This window comes from Suncus etruscus, chromosome 5 (assembly GCF_024139225.1).
Source record: "Suncus etruscus isolate mSunEtr1 chromosome 5, mSunEtr1.pri.cur, whole genome shotgun sequence".
NCBI classification, from domain to species: domain Eukaryota; kingdom Metazoa; phylum Chordata; class Mammalia; order Eulipotyphla; family Soricidae; genus Suncus; species Suncus etruscus.
The window spans coordinates 41,023,974-41,046,451 of NC_064852.1; the positions used below are offsets into that span (position 1 = coordinate 41,023,974).

At 37.7% G+C, this 22,478-nt stretch overlaps 1 protein-coding gene across 2 annotated transcripts in view; it reads right to left on the bottom strand.

Annotated features, from left to right (window-relative positions):
• ZEB2 (zinc finger E-box binding homeobox 2) overlaps positions 1-22,478 on the bottom strand; it is a 149,195-nt gene that overhangs the window by 1,082 nt on the left and 125,635 nt on the right. For both annotated transcript variants that reach the window (XM_049773567.1, XM_049773566.1), the window contains exons 5-9: positions 17,251-17,439; positions 16,339-16,553; positions 13,627-13,735; positions 10,745-12,714; positions 9,180-9,360 (exon numbers count right to left, since the gene is read on the bottom strand). In XM_049773567.1, the coding sequence (XP_049629524.1) occupies positions 9,180-9,360; positions 10,745-12,714; positions 13,627-13,735; positions 16,339-16,553; positions 17,251-17,439 (2,664 nt within the window). The remainder of the gene's footprint in view (positions 1-9,179; positions 9,361-10,744; positions 12,715-13,626; positions 13,736-16,338; positions 16,554-17,250; positions 17,440-22,478) is intronic.

Below are 22,478 nucleotides of genomic sequence, written 5' to 3' on the forward strand. Positions count from 1 at the left end.
ACAGACAGAGGCAGATGGGGGATGAGAATGTGGGAATGGGTGTCTGTTGCTGGTCTGTCTGTCTGTCTGTCTGTCTGTCTGCCTGCCTGCCTGCCTATCTATCTATCTATCTATCTATCTATCTATCTATCTATCTATCTATCTATCTATCTATCTATCTACCTACCTACCTACCTATCTATCTACCTATCTATCATCTATATATCTATCAATCTCTCTATCATCTATCAATCTATCTATCATCTCTATTTATAATCTATTTATCATCTATCATCTGTCAATCTATCATTTCTATCTCTAATCTATCCATCAATCCACCCATCCATCCATCCATCCATCCATTCATTCATTCATTTTTTGGACCATATCCGGCAGAGCTCAGGGGTTACTCCTGGCTCTGTGCTAAGAAATCGCTCCTGGCAGGTGCAGGGGACCATATGAGATGCCCTGAATCAAACCCAGGTCCATCCTAAGTCAACCACAAATAAGACAAACACTTCCACTCCTGCACTTCTGCTGCTGATTTTAAGATCAGCAACACACCCGTATGGAATTGGAGATACTTTGTCTCTCAATTGGAGACTCTCCTGCTTGCAGCCATACATTTGTCAATAAAGATTCTAGAGCACTATTGGAGGAAAACACTAATAAACGGAAGTTTTTCATTGCTTATTGGCCACACAAAAAACTTGGGGATGGTGAGAGAATGCTTTGCTTGAGTCACACATTTTAAGTTGCTCTAACACATAGTTTTATAGGTGTGTGTGTGTGTGTGTGTGTGTGTGTGTGTATTACATTCTTTAAACAAATGTCTTCTATAAAAGCGAACAAGATGGCATCACTGCTGGCATGGCTAATCTCTGCTGGTTGTGCCATAAATGGCTGCTTTGAAAATGGGAGCAGAAGTAAACTCTCAAAAGGCAGCAGCGAAAAGAGAGGGATGAGGGTATTGAGAATGTCTTATCATCTATATGATACTAAGAATAAAAAATTAGAGAAGAAATCGCTGAAAACTACAGAGAGAAAGTCGGATGTCAGGGAGGTTGAACTAATTCCAAATAATGTTTTCCCGTTCAAGTTTTCCATGAGATGTCAGCCACTTGTTGAGTGTTAAAATACTCTTTCAGCTAGAGAATGCTGTATTTCCTTTGGCATTCCAGGCAGTTTCTAACCAGTGTTTGGAACTTGAAACCAGTGCCAAGCCTAAACACATCTGGTTGATTCCAGGCCACAAATAGTACTGGAATGCCTTCAACACCTTTCATAGCTGCCATACTTAAAAGTCTATTTTCAAAATAGAAATGTCACCCCCCCCCAAAAAAAATCCCATATAACCCATTTTAAGACCGATGCTGCAGAGGTAAAGTCAGAAATGTGTCATGGGAAGCAATAAGCATCATCACAACGTACAGGAAACATCTATGTACTAACAGATTAAATGATAAGCTAGCATTAGTAGATTCAACCCCCATATTCATGGACAAAGGGCCATGTTATAAGCTTAGGAACACACTTCAGGTATTCAGTTACATTGTGACATAAAAATCTTAATGAGAAATCAAATATGTTGAGCAATATCACTGATGACCTCTAGAGCAAGTTACTATTTAGAAAATAGTGAAGACAGTAATATGTTATTTTATTAGTGGTCTTTATCTGACTGGAATGTCCATCCTAAATTTAGTGGTCATAATGCACCATATTAGAGCAGGAAGTCATTTGCCTATAAAAATAAATTAGAAAGCTTCTTGTAATCTGTCATATTTGGAATATTTTCAGTGCTCGGGGTCACCAGGGCCAGATTCAACAGTGTGGGCAGAAAGGGGGCAGGCAGTGCTGAGGATCAAACCCAGCACCTTACACAAATAGGGCATATGCTTTACCACTTGAGCCTCATCTCTGGCCCCAGAAATTATAAAGCTGCTTAATGGTGAGCTACTTATTGTCTTTAGAATAAGGAAGAAATTAGTCATTTATTTCAAGACAGCTGATCTTCTGAACAAGTATAATTCAAACCATGCAAGAACCCCTCTAACTTTTGAGAAAGATGTTTTGAATGAGGTAAGCTGGATAGCAGTGAAGACAATTTTAGCAGAGTGCCAAGAGTTTGGAAAGATAGCATGTGCTTTCCCATTTGACAAGACCACCATGGTGAGAACTAAAAAAATATCTGGGGAAAAGATAAGAGGTTTTTTGCCTTCCAGAAAATTTCCAGTCACTGTGCTTGAATTTGGCCTCTCATGTGCGTACTTTCACCTTAAAAAAAAATGGATGCTATCAGAAGCAACTACAAGACATTGCTGTCAATGGAAATTCATTCTCTTTGACGGGATGATGCAGTGGTAAATGTGAGAAATGGCCAGGACAGAAGAGTTGGTGCAGAGGTTAAGGCATTTGCCTTCCATGCAGCCAACGTTCGTTCAATCCCAGCAAGGCATATGGTCCCCTCTGCACTGCCAAGAATGATTTCTGATTCTGCTGAGCACAGCCAGTTATGCCCTCCTTGCCCTATCTCCAAAGACACAAAAATTTAAAAAATATGGATGGACTGGAGCAATAGCACCGTGGTAGGGCATTTGTCTTGCATGCACACGAAGCAGGACAGATCCGGGTTTGATCCCTGGCATCCCTTCTGGTCCCCTGAGTCTTCCAGGCATGATTTCTGAGTGCAGAGCCAGAAGTTATCCCTGAGTACTGCCAGCTGTGAACCCAAAACAATATACATAAATATAAATAAAAATATGGGAGGTAAATTCTACAGTATCATTTTCTGAGTTTAAATCTATCTTTTGTGGCTATCTGTGCACTTACAGGCATGTCAGTCTCTCTGAGGATCAGGGTCCTAGTTAGTAGAAGAAAGCTCTAACTTGTGGACTGGGCATGAGAACAAAAGGAGGCAACATAGGCACAATGTTTAGCACAAAAATTGTATGTGGTAACTTTATTGTATTCATTAATATATTATTAATAACTTTCAGAGTTGTGAGCAATTTGAAGATACCAGAAACAGAGTATATGGAGAAAATAAAAAGTTGAATGGATAGAGAGGAGAGAAATTTCTGATGAAAAACTCAAGGTGGGTTAGTTGCTGAATCTGTATGCATTGGTAGAAATTCCCTACAAAAATATTTTTTGGGGGATTAATATCCAATCAACTCAGGACAAGATGTCATTCAGTTAGGTCAATCACTTCACACACCAACTGTAGGAGTAATTTTGAATGACTATCATATTTGACACAGTACTCTCATTCCTAAAGGAACTACATACAGTAGTGTTTTAAGGGATAACAAGCACTCTTCAAGACAAGTTCCAAAGCCAGTTAGAAGTGCTTGGGGAGCAAGTGAAAGCAGAGATTAACAGATGGGAATATATTAAGCTGAGAAGCTTCTGCACCTCAAAGGAAATAGTGCCCAGGATACAAGAGCCACCCACTGAGTGGGAGAAACTATTCACCCAATACCCATCAGATAAGGGGCTAATCTCCAAAATATACAAGGCACTGACAGAACTTTACAAGAAAAAAACATCTAACCCCATCAAAAAATGGGGAGAAGAAATGAACAGACACTTTGACAAAGAAGAAATACGCATGGCCAAAAGACACATGAAAAAATGTTCCACATCACTAATCATCAGGGAGATGCAAATCAAAACAACGATGAGATACCACCTTACACCCCAGAGAATGGCACACATCACAAAGAATGAGAATAAACAGTGTTGGCGGGGATGTGGAGAGAAAGGAACTCTTATCCACTGCTGGTGGGAATGCTGTCTAGTTCAACCTTTATGGAAAGCGATATGGAGATTCCTCCAAAAACTGGAAATCGAGCTCCCATACGATCCAGCTATACCACTCCTAGGAATATACCCTAGGAACACAAAAATACAATACAAAAACCCCTTCCTTACACCTATATTCATTGCAGCTCTATTTACCATAGCAAGACTCTGGAAACAACCAAGATGCCCTTCAAGAGACGAATGGCTAAAGAAACTGTGGTACATATACACAATGGAATATTATGCAGCTGTCAGGAGAGATGAAGTCATGAAATTTTCCTATACATGGATGTACATGGAATCTATTATGCTGAGTGAAATAAGTCAGAGAGAGAGAGAAAAACGCAGAATGGTCTCACTCATCTATGGGTTTTAAGAAAAATGAAAGACACCCTTGTAATAATAATTTTCAGACACAAAAGAGAAAAGAGCTGGAAGTTCCAGCTCACCTCAGGAAGCTCACCACAAAGAGTGATGAGTTTAGTTAGAGAAATAACTACATTTTGAACTGTCCTAATATTGAGAATGTATGAGGGAAATGTAGAGCCTGTTTAGGGTACAGGCGGGGGTTGGGGGGGGAGGAGGGAGATTTGGGACTTGGGTGATGGGAATGTTGCACTGGTGATGGGTGGTGTTCCTTTTATGACTGAAACCCAAACACAATCATGTATGTAATCAAGGTGTTTAAATAAAAAAAAAATTAAAAAAAAAAAAAAAAAGAAGTGCTTGAGGGACGCCTACTCAATGGCAGTCATTTACGAGGCATTCAGTAACTTTCAGGAGTGTCATTCCATAATAAAAAATCATATAAATATATTAATTCTGCATGATGAACTTAAAGCCTATGAGAATAAAATATTCAGCTATTATGCAACACAAAGGACAGAATTTGGAGAGGATCTGGGGAAGAGCTTTGATGCACTTCATATACTATTAATCTCCAGAAGTTTAACTGGTAAGCATTTAATACATTCAATTTAAATAGGAACTGACGAGGAATTGATCTCTTTTTAACTTGTATGATTGATTTACATAATTTAAATCAAGATGTCTTGGAATTAAATTTCCACATGAACAAGATTCAGAAAAACATCCAAATTGACATTGAATGGGCCAAAGCATTTTTAGGGTACCTTTTTCTACACTATTGAGAACCATGTTTCACCTAGAATGCTAACCAAAATTAATAAATGGAAGATACAGGCTATAAAAATATTGCCATCTAGCTCAGGATTAATTGGTAATTTATTAAAATTTTGATTTTACTCAAAAGCAGAGAAAGTTTAGTACTTTTTAAGATGATGGTTTAAAAGCACCCACCAAAGTGTCTCAATAAAAAATCTCAATAAGGGGGCCAGACAGATAGCTCAGAGGTAGGGAGTTTGCCTTGCATGCAGCCAATCCAGTATGGATGGTGGTTCGATTACCTGCATCCCATATGGTCCCCCAAGCCTGCCAGGAGCGATGTCCAAGCGCAGCGCCAGGGGTAACCCCTGACCACTGCTGGGTATGACCCCAAAACAAACAAAAACCAACCAACCAAAAAAAAAAAACCACCTCAATAAGGGTCCAGAGCAATAGCATGGTGGGTAGTGTGTTTGCCTTGCTCATGGTTTACCCAGGACCAAAGCGGATTCAATCCCTAGCATCCCATAGGGTCCCCCAAGCAAGAAGTAAACCCTGAACACTGCCATGTGTGGTTCCCCCCAGAATCTCAATAAGTGATTTCTATTTTAGCTAGATATAAATAAGTTCTTAACAGTGCCAAAGAGAACTTTATGATTTAAGTCCTCTTAAAGAAAACTTTAAGGTTTTTAAAAAATATTCTAGTAATTATTTACAACAATTAATCTTGTCAAAATTAACATATATATGTTGTTATTTTGTTCTGTGTTTTTTCTCCCAGAAAAAAGAAACAAAATGTTTTTGTAAGAAAAATTAAATATATCTTTAGTATAAATTCAAAAGATCATTGTAAAAGAGTACAGAATATTGAAAATAAGACACAATTCCCTTCTGAATGTAAATTATTCTATAATTTGAAATGTAGACAAATTAAACAAATACATTTTATCCATGACACATTAATAATGAGTAAAAACAAATGAAGATTCAATCTTATTTTCTCATTTTTGAATCAATCAACCTATAGACTGTTCTTACTAATAGTTTTCATATTACTATAATCTCAAAATATTACTTGTGCCTAATCTAAACAAATAACAGGCTTGTTGGGCCTAACTAGTAAAGGAAAATGGACTACATCTCTACCCATATTATGGTGATAGAAAATTTAGAAAGACCTTCATTCTTATGGGCCCTAATACACTGACAGTAGTAATGTCATGAGATACTTGTCAAGAGACCACAAAGTTAAAACACCAGAAGCTTGACAGGCTGAGAAGCCAGCAAAAGAATAATTAGTCACATGTTTAGAGAAACCATTAGATAGTTGGCATCTTGTTGCTAGGTAATATTTCTAGGTAGCATATTTTCTCACATCTTAAAGCACCAGAACATTTTATTCTTGTTTTTCAAATAGAGTATTTTTTAATTTGTTATGCAAATAGTTTGTTAATCAAGGGCTTCAACTATTTATAGACCTATGTAGTTTATGGGCTCTTTTTATGAGAAATAAACGTATTGGCTGGATTAAATATATATGATAGGCATCAGTTAATAAACATTTTATATTCAATTTTGCATATACTTACTTAATAAGTAAAACCAAATTGGAACAGGGTGGGCAGACAGGAGATATAAACCTTTTTTTTTGTTTTGTTATGGCTTTGTTTTGGGCTACACCGGAAGTGCTCAGGGGCTACTCCTGGCTTTGTGCTCATAAGTCACTCCTGGCAGGCTCAGGGGATCACATGGGATGCCAGGGATCAATTCGAGTTTGGCCATGTGCAAGCTAAATGCCCAAATGCTATTGCTCTGACCACAGGATATAAGCTTTAAGTGATGTGTCTATGATAACTGAATAATGAAATGCAAAACATATTGGAAATTGATTAAAATGTTAAAGCAAATCTAGGTATGGAACTATATAAGTACATCAAAAGAACATGTACTGCAGAAAGCCTGATGTCTATGATAAAAGAGATGTAGGAAGGAAATAGGAGATTGTACTGAGAACTGTTCCAGGTTGGTTTTCCATATTAAATAGTCTCTCAAATATTGCCAAGTATAACATTAAAGCACCAGCATATCTTTTGGTGTCCCTGGACGCCCCGAAAACTATTGGGTTGGCCAGGTTTGGCCAATGTATCCCTGGCAATGCAGGATCAGAGCAGCACTATAATCTTTAGGCCTTTACATTGAACCATTTAGTCCAGAATCATAGATAGGGCCTCAGAATCTCCTCAGTACTTCCTAGAAGATCCCTCCACCCAAAAATTTTGTAGGAAAAAATTGATATTTCAAACACTGACTAGAGGGTTAGAGAAATGGCATAGAAGATATCATGCTTGCCTTTCATGTCATAATTAAGATTTGATTCTCTGCACTGCCAGAAATGATTTCTGAACATGGAGTCAGGAGTAATCCTTAAATGTGGCCTCCACCCAAAAAAACCATAATCGTGATCATACAGATATAAACATTTTGGGGCTTACTATTTAAAGTAGGATGCCTCAGTAACATCATTAGCTGAACTTTGAAGATAATAGCAATTAATAACAGACAGTTAAAAAAAAGTAAAGTGAATGGGTTGGAGTAAGAGCACTTATCAATTCTGTTATTTTTGCAAATGCTCCCAACATTTATTTTTTTAACTTTATTGGTTGATTGGTTGGTTTTTGGGTCACACCCAGCAGCGCTCAGGGGCTATTTTTGGCTTCTGCACTCAGAAATTGACCCCAACAGGCTGGGATGCCAGGAATTCAATCAGGTCCCTCCCAGGTCAAATGCATGCAAGGCAAAAGCCCTACCTCTGTGCTATCTCACTAGCCCTTCTCTCAACATTTAATATTCTAGAACTCACCAAACTTTCCCCTCACTGAGAGTTGGAAGACCAGGAATACAAAAGTGTCCCTCAGAACAAAATCCTCCTCATTAAAAAGGATGCAGTGCATATGAACATTGAGTAGAAATATAATTGATCAGACTTAAACATCAAATCCAAAGCCAACTATACTCAATCTACAATAAGCTAGACACAGAAGGGACCAGAAATGTTCCCTTATATTGGCAGCCTGGGGGGCAAAGGAGGGGCGATATGGGATGCATGCTGGGAACAGGGGTGGAGGGAGGACAACATTGGTAGTGGGAATGCCCCTGATTCAATGTCACTATGTGCCTAAAATGCTACTGTGAAAGATTCGTAATCCACTTTGGACAATATAAAAATTATTAATAAAAAAAGGACACAGTGCAAATACAAAAGCAAGTATTCACTCACATTCCCCTTTTCTCTCTTTCTCTGTATCGAAATGTTAAGCCAGACATCAAGGTTTAGAATGTGAGTGTTCTTGCCATTCTATCCTGTTGTTTGCACATAGTAATGCTTTCTATCTAGTAAGGGTGGGATAAAATTCTGGTGGAGACAAGTTGGAGATGGGTTAGGCACAGGGAGGGGGTTGAGTCACCTCATGGTGATAGGATTGGCAGGAGAAAAGACAGAGAGAATAATGGGGAAGCTTCACCAGAGAGTTGTAGATCAGATCTTGGATTGTAGGAAATAATCTTAGTCATGTTATGACTAAAAAATTATTTTTTAAGTTAACCCACTATTTCTTTACTTATAGGACAGAATTAGGCCACCAATTTTTCAACTCTATAGATCTTTTTAATTGGTAAAGCATATGTTGTAAGTAAACAAATTAAAATGATCAACTTTTATATTTGCCTTCCAAATTTGTTCTATTATTTGACTTACAAGTCTCTCACAATACTAATACTTTTAGTTTATTCCAAATATGATATTAATTTTTAATAAAAGCCTACGAGAGTTACCCCCAAATTGTGACTGTTTTGATATCTAGATAATGAAACTCACGGAATTTGTTGATTTTTAAAAATTAATAAATAATAGAGATCGATAGAAGTATAATGTTAATTCATTAGAATTTGAGAATTTTAAGATATTTTTAGTCATGTCTTATACCATGCTATCTTATTGCCCTGGCCTTTTAAACATATCTTTGACATGATTTGCAAATTAGTTTAGAGATTAATATGAAAGCTCTGAAGACATGCACACCCATAAACACATGAACGATCCAATAAACAGGCAACAAAAAGGCCTAGTGAGCTAGGCAAAAGCATTATTTCTTCCTTGTTGAAGGTATCAGCATATGCTACATCTTATGTTGCACAAGTGTACTCATTAAATATTATGAAATGTACAGCAGGCCCAGAAGCTCTAACTAGCTAGTCAGAGTCACTCATACCTGTGTGTTCATATTTATGTCGCAGAAGGGAACTGCTTTTCTGGAATGTCTTGTCACATAAGTCACATGCATACATGCCACTCTCTGTCTTCTTGATCTTCTTTCGAGACAGGCAGGAATCGGAGTCTGTCAAGTCATCTAGTCCTGACATGTAGTCCTGTGCTCCATCAAGTAATTCTCCCTGTGATATAATCAAACAGTTCAACACAGTCGCTTCTTTTAGAGCTTATACCAAACAACTGAGTATAGACCAACATTTGGAGCACTGCAGAAATACTTGCTAGTAAACAATTTACTTAAAAAAAAAACCTAATTTTTCAAGAACAAGATATGAAGTCACATTTCAATGAAGGGACCACTTTCATACTCTAGGTGACAGAGCCTGTTTTTCAAGGACAGAAAATGGTTAACTCTGAAAGGGAGTAAAGCAAGTTTTTCTCAAATCCTTAAGTTTCTTTATAGCAGTAAGAAATATTCACCAGTAAAAAATTAATAACACAGATATGTGTATTTTCCAGTGTGCTTAACTTTAGAAATGATCTGTAGTGCTCCTATTTTAATTGAATTTTATATTTAAGTACAAAATATTATTATGCAATCAATTTAAATGTATGTCTACCAACTAAAGGCCTCAAGCTATATTTTTATATTTAATTTTCTAATTTGAAATAGGAAATATTAATAACACTTTTTATCAATGTTCTATCTATGTTAAAACAGCCTTCAGCATTGAGCAATAATGAATGTGGATCAGTAAATTATTAAATTTCTTGATATTTATTTTGTCTTGATCCAAAGGATTGCAAACCTGCATGCTAACATCATTTCCATTTACTAGTCCACTGTTCAGTTTTCTTAGACTACGTTTGCACTAATTAATATTAGGGAAGATTAAATAGGCTTAAATACATTTACAAAGAGGGCAGATGTACTGTAAATTGCAAGACGAGAACAGCTGTTACAGAGGTGCACTGCTCCTTAGGCTCCTATTTTGCAAACAGTGATTTAATTCCATGAGGTTAAAGCCTACCTGTTTTTATCTTTCAAAAAACACAAATTAGTTACTATTTTGAAGATTACATCAGTTGTCTGAAATATGCAAATGCTAAAAAAAAAGAAATCCTGATCTTCAAAAAATTGTTCTCTATAAAATCATGCACATTTTACTTTATACATACATTATGGCTACTATGAACATCCGTAAAATTATAAAGACTACCTATACTAACTTTTAACTCCATGTAAGTTCTATTAGATATATTTTAATGAATGTGCCATTCTAAAAGCAAGAGGGATTAATCTAATTAAATAGTAAACAAAGATTACATGCCTTGTCTTTTAAAGTCAAATGTAGTTTCACAGTACAGAATTATACTGTTTCCCCACTTATAGGACTAACTCATTCCTTTTTTAGGCTGACATTAAAGTAAACTCTTCTGTTGCTGCTAAAAGCATAGCACCTGTTTTATTTTTTTACTAAATAAATAATATTTTCTTCTCTGCATGCACATCAACAACAAGGTGTTTATTTACTCTCTTCAGAGCAAACAGGTTTTTCTCATTACCTGGAATCCTTGTTTTCGCTGGTATTTTCTTCTTTGCTGCATATCAGCAAAAGTAGCTGCTCCAGTTGGGTAGGTATAGGCCATATGTGGTAGAAAGCTCATCTGATCCAGTCCTGGGTATGGTCGAAGCCCGGGGATACTGGTCTGGACTGGTGGCATGAAAGTGGCAGGGGGAAATGCGCTTTGTGGAGGAAGAGCTGTATATAAAGGTTTGGCACTAAATGGGTTCATGCCGAACACTGGATTAGTGCTTTTGTTGTCCAGATTATTTGCATTTGAAAATTCCTTCTTGATAAAAGTCAAGTTTAGAGGCTCATCTGAAGTTTCAGACGATGAAGAAACACTGTTATGGTCTAAATTTATACTGCTTGCTTTTATTTTGTTCTTTGTGGCTATAATACTTTTGGGTTCTTTCATTTGTTTTGGTAATGACAAGTCCAAAGGCTCAGCCTGGAGCTCCTCAGAAGAGAAGCTGTTTGGAGTGTAAGAACTACTGTGGGAGTTTTTAGAAGATGTAGAAGAAAGATTTAAGGGAGAAGGAGTATTACTCCTTGAGTGGTCCAATTTTTCAACTGCTTTAATATTGGGGAAATGGGAAGGTTTTGTTAGCCTGAGAGGAGGATCACAATTTGTCACACTGTTGTGGAGTTCTGCGATAGAGGGTGATGTTATGGAGTCCATAGGCTTTATGGGAGACCTGGGTAATAAAGAGTCTTTTGTGGGAGGGTTACTGTTGGGAGCTAACGGCTTGGAGTTCCTTTCCAGTGATGGTGACCTGGAATTTGAATATTGGTAGACTTTTCGTTGTTCAAACCATTCCTTCACAAATTCCTGAGGGAGGCCCACAGCAATGGAAATTTTCAGCAGTTCATCAGAGTTGGGCTCCATGTTCATAGCATAATATGCTTTAAGTACAGACATGTGGTCCTTGTATGGGTTGATGGGGCTTGTCATTCCTTTCTCAGAAAGAACAGATGACAAGAGGAGGGCTTTATTATCAACAAAAACTCCAGCTTTGTTGGGGACTATGTTTTCATGAGGTTGCAGGACTGCCTTGATCTCTTCATTCATCTTACAAAGGTATCGTTCATGTTGATGTAAGGGGATGGGGCCTGGAAAGCTTTCTTTACAGAACTGACATGAGAATGGAGTGGCTATGTTGTGGTTCTCAATCATTTTGTCATCAGTAACCAAATCTATTAGAGTACGTAGCTTCTCTTTCTTTATATTACTGATTTGTCTCCTGGAGTCAGTAGTTAAGCTCTGGAGGCAAGCTTTGGCTTCATTGACTTTTTCTAATGTATAGTCAATAATACTTTTAGTGGCACCGTTATGACTCACTACCGGAAGACCTACTGGTGGAATATTAGGAGAAGTAACTCCTTGTTCCTCAGGTTGAGAACATGGATCCTTCATGTGATAACCTTTCAACTTGGAAATTTCCTCAGCCTTGCAGTCCATTTTTTGCCTGGAAACCGTGTTGTCCACAATCTGTAGAACCTTTTGTACCTCGCTTAAATTACTATTCATTGTGGGGAATCCAAGTAGAGGGGCTTCCATCCCTACACCTAAGTGCTGCAGTGGACTCTGAGCAGACGGATGAACTCCTAAGGGGCTGGTAGCTCCAAGTGCACCATTCATAAAGGGGCTAGTGCCACTAAACCCGTGTGTGGCCATAAGAACTTTATAGTCATTGAAGTCTAGTGGTTCTGTTTTAATTTTCAGTAAGCCTGTCTGCTCAGACATACTAAGTGGTTTTCCATTTTCCAATTTGTTTCTTAACTGGGTAATGGCTGAATTAGTGGGAGAAGAAGAAACAGAGTTAGGGGAAGAACCCGTCTTGATATTGTTTCTCATCCGGCCATTTACAGAGATTAAACCAATGCATTTCTTGCTGCTGATGTGTGAACTGTAGGAACCAGAATGGGAGAATCGTTTCTTGCAGTTTGGGCACTCGTACGGTTTTTCACCTAAAATGATAATTAAAATGAACATTACATTTCTTGGGTTGGGTAACAATTGCAACTATCTTTCAAAAACAAGATTTCGTGAAACCAAATGAATGGAATATAATGGGGCACCGGTACATGCTAGGTGCTTAGAATTATATGCCCATAACTGTTTCTGGACTTTATCTACCCAGGAGACATAATTCAAGATGTTAACAGTGAAAGGTGAGGGCTCTCTATGCTTTTTTCAGCCAAGATCCCAAATCTTGTCTTGCCATCGGCTGCCTCTTATTTAAACAGTGTCAGATTAATGTGTGGTCAATAGCACAATAAAGATGTCACCATATTTAAAGGGAAGTGTATCCATGGCTTTAATCAACTCTGTGGAGATTCCATTGATTCTACCAATCCAACTAGTCCTTTGAATAGCTTCCAATTTGGTAATAAAATCTTGGCAGAGCTATCAAAATAGTTATAAAGAACTATCAGTGTAGGATGTAGTACTGTAATATACAGCTCTCAGGATTCTAGGCATATTTATCACATGAAAGCTCCTATCCAAACTTTTCAACTTTTTCTTTCATGGTTAGATATTAAGAATGCACATGCTCCAAAATTTATTCGCTGAGTTTTTCCAGGTCAAAATATATAATCTGTAGAAGGTTTTTTGAAAGGATGATAAGAAGCTTCTAGATTTGTACTAAATCAAGGGATTTGCAATTTTTCAGAAGTGCAAGCTTTCCTCTTCTTCTATGATAGTGCTATTGGTGATATTCATTTTAGGAAGACAAAACAGGCACACATCTTGTTTATAAAAGAAATGGGTAGCCCCCCCCCCAATGCTACAAATTTGATTGTATAAAATTTAAACACGCTTTAAAAATCCCCTCAGAAACAAAATGCAAATGTGAGCACAGCACCTCTGCTACTCACCACTGTGAATTCGCAGGTGTTCCTTCAGATGGTGTTTATATTTGAAGGCTTTGCCGCACTCAGTGCATTTGAACTTACGATTACCTGCTCCTTGGGTCAGCATTTGGTGCTAGAAAAAGAGAAAGAAAGAAAAACTTATATTCATTTTGTGCAGGGGAAACAAAGGAAATTTGTTACAGATATTTGCTAAACGCCTCCATTTTTCAGACAGGCCAAAAGGTTTGAATGCATGTTTATTTATTTGCCCAGTCTTTCAGAGTTGCAATAAAAGTGATAATGTTGGCAATAAAATCAGAACAAATAAAAAGAAAGTGTGCTTTCACGTGAGCATCTAACACTTGCTTCAGAATGATCTCTGTTGTCTCTTTTCCAAAATGTTTCTTTGAGCCTATGGAGATGAGACAGTCTAATTACAAAGATGCTTGTAGGTCTCTGTGTTTATTGTAGAGTCTAAAATCTGAAGATGCCCTGCTGAAATGTAACTATTCTGTCAAGAAAAAAAAATATTATCTTGAAAATTTTAGCTACTCTGGGGGTGGGGTGAAAGGGAATGCTGGGGGAACCTCCTAACATAATGACTAATCAGACACATTTTCTCTATCAGAGTAAAAATGTATTTTATACTATACCAACACCAAATTTAAAGAAGCCAGTAAAATATAGCTGTAACACACAGAGTATCCTTGACTATAAATATTTCATTCCATGACATGCATGTTTAAATATCTCATTCAGTCTTCCAGTAGTCATTCTAAGCCCTGTTTTTCCTGAGGTGTTGTGTGGCAGATTTGATTCATTATCAGATGTAAGACACAACATCTTGGGCTGAGGTTGCTTGAACAGTTTTATCACAGACTGGTAGGGAAGTCTTCAATGACTTTTCATTTTCCCTCTTAGTAGTATGATAGGGAGTGGGGAGTCAAAGAAAAAAAGTTTGCTGAAAAGACATGTTAAAAGCAGCAAAGATATAATCAAACACAACTGACCTTTTTGAACAAGAGGGAAAAAAGAAAAAAAGAAAAAAAATAGTCATCCACTCTGGATGCTCAAGGTAGGAGGTCAGCCTTTTTCTAGCAGCAATGACAAAAAAGCCTTTTGCAAAAAGACAGCACAGAAACGGTATGACAACTGCTAGGGTGTGCTGAATCTTCCCACATTCCTAGTGAGACAGATGGTGTTACATGGGACACAGGGAGGTTTGTTCAAACAGCAGCAACCTTCAAAGATCAAGCAGAGCCCAGCCCGCCGAGCGCCATTGAGGGACCAGCGCTCATATGTTGCTGAGTTGCATAAACAAACAGCAACAGCTGCTTTGTCTCCCCCCACAGCCCTCAGAGGACTACTATAAACTTTAGTTGTGCCACTGTTAATATGATACAATCATTTTAATTTACTAATTGTAAATGCCATGAGCAAATGAGGGGACTTTTCAACACCAAAGCTACCATTCATAATGCGCCAACACAATCACACTTCTGCATGTGAAATTTAAAGCAGTTATGCTAGATAAATAACGAAGCACTTTCTTTTTTCCTAGAGTTTTTGTGCATATAAGCAAGGGGAGATAAACTGTTACACCAGAGTAAATATGTGAGCATAGTTTTTATAAGGGAATTTGGAAGGTCAGGTGACAAGTGCACTCAGATAGGAATGGAATGATTTACCTCAGCCATTCTCTTCATAAAGTAAACAATTCACAATAAAGGACCATCACTAACTACTACATAATTGTGTTGCTCTTTATTTTTTATTTTTTATTCAAATAAAATAAAGCCCATCTAAGGTTTACGAATTTTATATAATCTTTTTTTTACTAATTTTTAAAACAGCAAGTTTATGAGGGCTTGTATAAGGGAATTCCAGATCTATAGGGCCAGTTATTGGGACTTAAGGTACACCAATCACGATGTGAACATCATAATATAAATCTGTAGTCAATTCTCCCAGGAGGATAGAAAGAGCAGTTTTGTGAAAACATTTAAGGGACACCGTGAATCAATCCCAGTTCAATCATTTTAAGGATTTATAAAGCTTTGCTTGCCTGTTCATGATAGTTTTTATTTCTAACACAAGTAAGCCAAAAGAGAGAGTAATGTTAGCAGTCAGTTACAAATATGCTTGATATGAAAGAATTGTTCTTAATAGACATACATTTTCAGATTACTACAGCATGTAACATTTACATGTATATATTGGATGCTTTTTAGACTTTCTTTTAAAACAATTATATTTTATAAACTGGTAGCAGCCTATAAAATAGTCAAAATATGTGCAAATATGTCATTCATATTCACATAAAAGGATTGTACAGCTCTCTTTGCGATGACTTAGATCCCGTGTAAAAAATTTTTCTAAGTAAAACTAGGTGAAAAATGGAATTAAAATTGCCGAGATGTTTAATAATGTATAATTAAAATGCTACAATTTCATTCACTTTTTGAGGAACATAAAATGAAACTAAAGTCAAGTTAAAGTGCAAATAAAATTTCTAAATTAGAAATTAACACACTCATTCGATCGTGAACATAAGACTATTAAATCATATTAGAAGAGACCATCAAAAAATCATTTAGACCTCAATTAAAGCTATTACCATTAAAAGATCTGCATCTTCAAAATGCCATGAAAAATTAATAATGATTGCCAATCAAAGCAATATCGTTTCTCTAAGGGGTTATTATAGAAAGAAATCACTTAAAACCAACCCCCCACCTGATCTGTCCCAGGCTTGTGCGTCACCATATGCCGCTCGAGCTGGGTGCGGTAGGCAAATGTGTAGCTACAAAGAGGGCAGGAAAAGTTCTCTTCATTCTTCTCGTGGCGGTACTTGATGTGCTCCTTCAATGATGTCAAGCGCTTGTAGCCCCGGTCGCAGTAGGGGCAGGTCAGCAGTTGGGCAAAAGCATCTGGAGTTCCAGGTGGCAGGTCTGTAGCCAAGAGACGAGAGGGAGAGAAGCAGGCCAAAAGGTCAGTAAATCAATGGCAGCTAATGGGCTGAGTGCCCGGGATGGTATGACAGGAATCACTGCAGTCTGCTCCAGAAGAGTGTCACCATTGCTCTCCTTCCTCATGTACATGGGTCCCCTTGCACACCCAGAAGCGCCTTGGTGGAATCAGCTCACACTGTGCTAAGAAATCAATTAATCGCTGGAGCTTTGGGGGAAACATTTCAACAGCAATACAGGAAGAAATTCTCTTTGGTGACTGATACAGTGAGGGACCCTTTCGTCACTTTACTCAGCCAGCTCAGGGTGAAAGAATTTCTCAGGTGTTGTTCCAGAAGAACAAAAGGCATGGGTCACAATTTCTTAACTCCCTTCCCCTTCCCCCCCAAAAAGTGAAATATTTTATTTCAGAAAGATCGGAATCAATTTGGATATTTTTATCTCTTAGAAATAGGCTCTAATTGTTCTTGTTCTTTATTGGATGTACAAATGACACAAATTTGCTGACAAAAAAATTTCACAATACCCTAAAATTACAGTTCTAATCTTTGCTCATGAAATTCCATGCCTCTGCAGCTGTTCTTCAAATTTTAAGGTAAACACCCAGGCATGTAGTGCATTTGTAATTGTAACAGCTGCAGAGGTCAGTGTAGTGGCTAAAAATGAATTACAGCCTCACCATTTTCTTCTTGCCCATTGGCCTCTGGTGTGCCAAGGCGAGACAGCTCCTCAGGGGCTTCTGGGTAAATAATGGCTGTGTCACTGCGCTGAAGGTACTCCTCGATGCTGACTGCGTGGCCATCGCGTTCCTCCAGTTTTCTTTTGGCGAAGTATTCCTCAAAGTCAGCTGTGCAATTTGCATTCTTAACTGAGATCATAAAAGGAGAAGAAACATCTTTTCAGGTTCTTCCCAGGAACTTAAGACTACACACATAAATGTTAATAAGAAATGCAAAAAGATTGCAAACATCTGATTTATGTGTAGGGAGTTTCGGAGATGACCAGTTATTGACTGAATACTTATTCTACAAATATAAGCAAAAAAGGGACACATTGTTTTAAGGTTAATGCTCTACCTCCTAGAATCCAAGTTTGCACAAATTTAACAAGGATGAAAGAAAATTTTAAATGCTGTTGAAGGGAAAGCAATGAAACCGTGTTCTACCATCCATAAGCATGAGAGAGAAATAAGATTATAGTTACTTTATTTGCCTTCAGAAAATTTCCTCTTTTCAGAAAAGTATATTTAATTTTTTTTGTCCGTTAAACTTAATATTTCAAATCACTGATACATCCTGTGTAAGCTTTTAACTCTTTATCTTCTGAAAAGCACAGGTGGCCAGTACTATGCACTCTGAGACAGATGTGAAAGAACATCTAGATATTCCTAGAGATAATTATGTCACTTGGTTAAAATATTATGAAAAATGATAGTATATCTCTCTACAATTTTAATATTTAAACTTAAACTTAAGCTTACAGTGAATTTCTATTCATTGTAGAAAAAGCTAAGAAACAGACTATGTGATTTTGTTCTGTAATTTTGATATATTTTTTTTTTTTAATTTTTTTTTTATTTAAACACCTTGATTACATACATGATTGTGTTTGGGTTTCAGTCATAAAAGGAACACCACCCATCACCAGTGCAACATTCCCATCACCCAAGTCCCAAATCACCCTCCTCCCCACCCAACCCCCGCCTGTACCCTAAACAGGCTCTACATTTCCCTCATACATTCTCAATATTAGGACAGTTCAAAATGTAGTTATTTCTCTAACTAAACTCATCACTCTTTGTGGTGAGCTTCCTGAGGTGAGCTGGAACTTCCAGCTCTTTTCTCTTTTGTGTCTGAAAATTATTATTACAAGGGTGTCTTTCATTTTTCTTAAAACCCATAGATGAGTGAGACCATTCTGCGTTTTTCTCTCTCTCTCTGACTTATTTCACTCAGCATAATAGATTCCATGTACATCCATGTATAGGAAAATTTCATGACTTCATCTCTCCTGACAGCTGCATAATATTCCATTGTGTATATGTACCACAGTTTCTTTAGCCATTCATCTGTTGAAGGGCATCTTGGTTGTTTCCAGAGTCTTGCTATGGTAAATAGAGCTGCAATGAATATAGGTGTAAGGAAGGGGTTTTTGTATTGTATTTTTGTGTTCCTAGGGTATATTCCTAGGAGTGGTATAGCTGGATCGTATGGGAGCTCGATTTCCAGTTTTTGGAGGAATCTCCATATCGCTTTCCATAAAGGTTGAACTAGACAGCATTCCCACCAGCAGTGGATAAGAGTTCCTTTCTCTCCACATCCCCGCCAACACTGTTTATTCTCATTCTTTGTGATGTGTGCCATTCTCTGGGGTGTGAGGTGGTATCTCATCGTTGTTTTGATTTGCATCTCCCTGATGATTAGTGATGTGGAACATTTTTTCATGTGTCTTTTGGCCATGCGTATTTCTTCTTTGTCAAAGTGTCTGTTCATTTCTTCTCCCCATTTTTTGATGGGGTTAGATGTTTTTTTCTTGTAAAGTTCTGTCAGTGCCTTGTATATTTTGGAGATTAGCCCCTTATCTGATGGGTATTGGGTGAATAGTTTCTCCCACTCAGTGGGTGGCTCTTGTATCCTGGGCACTATTTCCTTTGAGGTGCAGAAGCTTCTCAGCTTAATATATTCCCATCTGTTAATCTCTGCTTTCACTTGCTTGGAGAGTGCAGTTTCCTCCTTGAAGATGCCTGTAATGTCCTGTAGTGTTTTGCCTATGTGCTGTTCTATATATCTTATGGTTTTGGGGCTGATATCGAGGTCTTTAATCCATTTGGATTTTACCTTTGTACATGATGTTAGCTGGGGGTCTAAGTTTAATTTTTTGCAAGTGGCTATCCAATTGTGCCAACACCACTTGTTGAAGAGGCTTTCCCTGCTCCATTTAGGATTTCCTGCTCCTTTATCAAAAATTAGATGGTTGTATCTCTGGGGAACATTTTCTGAGTATTCAAGCCTATTCCACTGATCTGAGGACCTATCCTTATTCCAATACCATGCTGTTTTGATAACTGTTGCTTTGTAGTACAGTTTAAAGTTGGGAAAAGTAATTCCTCCCATATTCTTTTTCCCAATGATTGCTTTAGCTATTCGAGGGTGTTTATTGTTCCAAATGAATTTCAAAAGTGTCTGATCCACTTCTTTGAAGAATGTCATGGGTATCTTTAGAGGGATGGCATTAAATCTGTATAATGCCTTGGGGAGTATTGACATTTTGATGATGTTAATCCTGCCAATCCATGAGCAGGGTATGTGTTTCCATTTCCGTGTGTCCTCTCTTATTTCTTGGAGCAGAGTTTTATAGTTTTCTTTGTATAGGTCCTTCACATATTTAGTCAAGTTGATTCCAAGATATTTGAGTTTGTGTGGTACTATTGTGAATGGGGTTGTTTTCTTAATGTCCATTTCTTCTTTATTACTGTTGGTGTATAGAAAGGCCATTGATTTTTGTGTGTTAATTTTGTAGCCTGCCACCTTGCTATATGAGTCTATTGTTTCTAGAAGCTTTTTGATAGAGTCTTTAGGGTTTTCTAAGTAGAGTATCATGTCATCTGCAAACAGTGAGAGCTTGACTTCTTCCTTTCCTATCTGGATTCCCTTGATATCCTTTTCTTGCCTAATCGCTATAGCAAGTACTTCCAGTGCTATGTTGAATAGGAGTGGTGAGAGAGGACAGCCTTGTCTTGTGCCAGAATTTAGAGGGAAGGCTTTCAGTTTTTCTCCATTGAGGATAATATTTGCCACTGGCTTGTGGTAGATGGCCTTCACTATATTGAGAAAGGTTCCCTCCATTCCCATCTTGCTGAGAGTTTTGATCAAGAATGGGTGTTGGACCTTATCAAATGCTTTCTCTGCATCTATTGATATGATCATGTGGTTTTTATTTTTCTTGTTATTGATGTTGTGTATTATGTTGATAGATTTACGGATGTTAAACCAGCCTTGCATTCCTGGGATGAAACCTACTTGATCGTAGTGGATGATCTTCTTAATGAGGCATTGAATCCTATTTGCCAGGATTTTGTTGAGGATCTTTGCATCTGCATTCATCAGTGATATTGGTCTGTAATTTTCTTTTTTGGTAGCGTCTCTGTCTGGTTTAGGTATCAAGGTGATGTTGGCTTCATAAAAGCTATTTGGAAGTGTTTCTGTTTGTTCAATTTCATGAAAGAGTCTTGCCAAGATTGGCAGTAGTTCCTCTTGGAAAGTTTGATAGAATTCATTAGTGAATCCATCTGGACCTGGGCTTTTGTTTTTCGGCAGACATTTGATTACTGTTTTAATTTCATCAATGGTGATGGGGGTGTTTAGATATGCTACATCCTCTTCCTTCAACCGTGGAAGATTATAAGAGTCCAAGAATTTATCCATTTCTTCCAGGTTCTCATTTTTAGTGGCGTAGAGTTTTTCAAAGTAGTTTCTGATTACCCTTTGAATCTCTGTCATATCAGTAGTGATCTCTCCTTTTTCATTCCTGATACGAGTTATCAAGTTTCTCTCTCTCTCTTTCTTTGTTAGGTTTGCCAGTGGTCTATCAATCTTGTTTATTTTTTCAAAGAACCAACTTCTGCTTTCGTTGATCTTTCGGATTGTTTTTTGAGTTTCCACTTCGTTGATTTCTGCTCTCAGCTTTGTTATTTCCTTCTGTCTTCCTGTTCTTGGGTCCTTTTGTTGAGCATTTTCTAGTTCTATTAGCTGTGTCATTAAGCTACTCAGGTAAGCTCCTTCTTCCTTCCTGATGTGTGCTTGCAAAGCTATACATTTTCCTCTCAGTACTGCTTTTGCTGTGTCCCATAAGTTCTGAGAGTTTGTGTCTTTATTGTCATTTGTTTCCAGGAACCTTTTTATTTCCTCCTTGATTTCATCTCGGACCCACTGGTTATTGAGCATGAGGCTGTTTAACTTCCAGGTGTTAAAGTGTTTCTTCTGAGTCCCTTTGGAGTTCACAAATAATTTCAGAGCCTTGTGGTCAGCGAAGGTAGTCTGCAAAATTTCTATCCTCTTGATCTTATGGAGGTATGTTTTATGTGCCAGCATGTAGTCTATCCTGGAGAATGTCCCATGTACATTGGAGAAGAATGTGTATCCAGGTTTCTGGGGATGGAGTGTCCTATATATATCCACTAGGCCTCTTTCTTCCATTTCTCTCCTCAGGTCTAGTATATTCTTGTTGGGTTTCAGTCTGGTTGACCTGTCCAGTGTTGACAAAGCCGTGTTTAGGTCCCCCACAATTATTGTGTTGTTGTTGATATTATTTTTCAGATTTGTCAGCAGTTGTATTAAATATTTTGCTGGCCCCTCATTCGGTGCATATATGTTTAGGAGAGTGAATTCTTCCTGCTCTACGTACCCCTTGATTAATATAAAATGTCCGTCTTTGTCCCTTACAACCTTCCTGAGTATAAAGTTTGCATTATCTGATATTAGTATGGCCACTCCAGCTTTTTTATGGGTGTTGTTTGCTTGGATAACTTTTCTCCAGCCTTTTATTTTGAGTCTATGTTTGTTCTGACTATTCAGGTGCGTTTCTTGTAGGCAGCAGAAGGTTGGATTGAGTTTTTTGATCCATTTAGCCACTCTGTGTCTCTTAACTGGTGCATTTAGTCCATTGACGTTGAGAGAAAGAATTGTCCTGGAATTTAACGCCATCTTTATTTCAAAATTTGGTGTGTCTTTTGGGTAGTCTTGTCTTAGATTAGGTCTTTCAGTTTTTCTCTTAAGACTGGTTTTGTGTCTGTGAAGATTCTGAGCTGTTTTTTGTCTGTGAAACCATGTATTCTTCCATCAAACCGGAAAGTGAGTTTTGCTGGGTATAGTATTCGGGGTGAAGCATTCATTTCATTCAGTCTTGTCA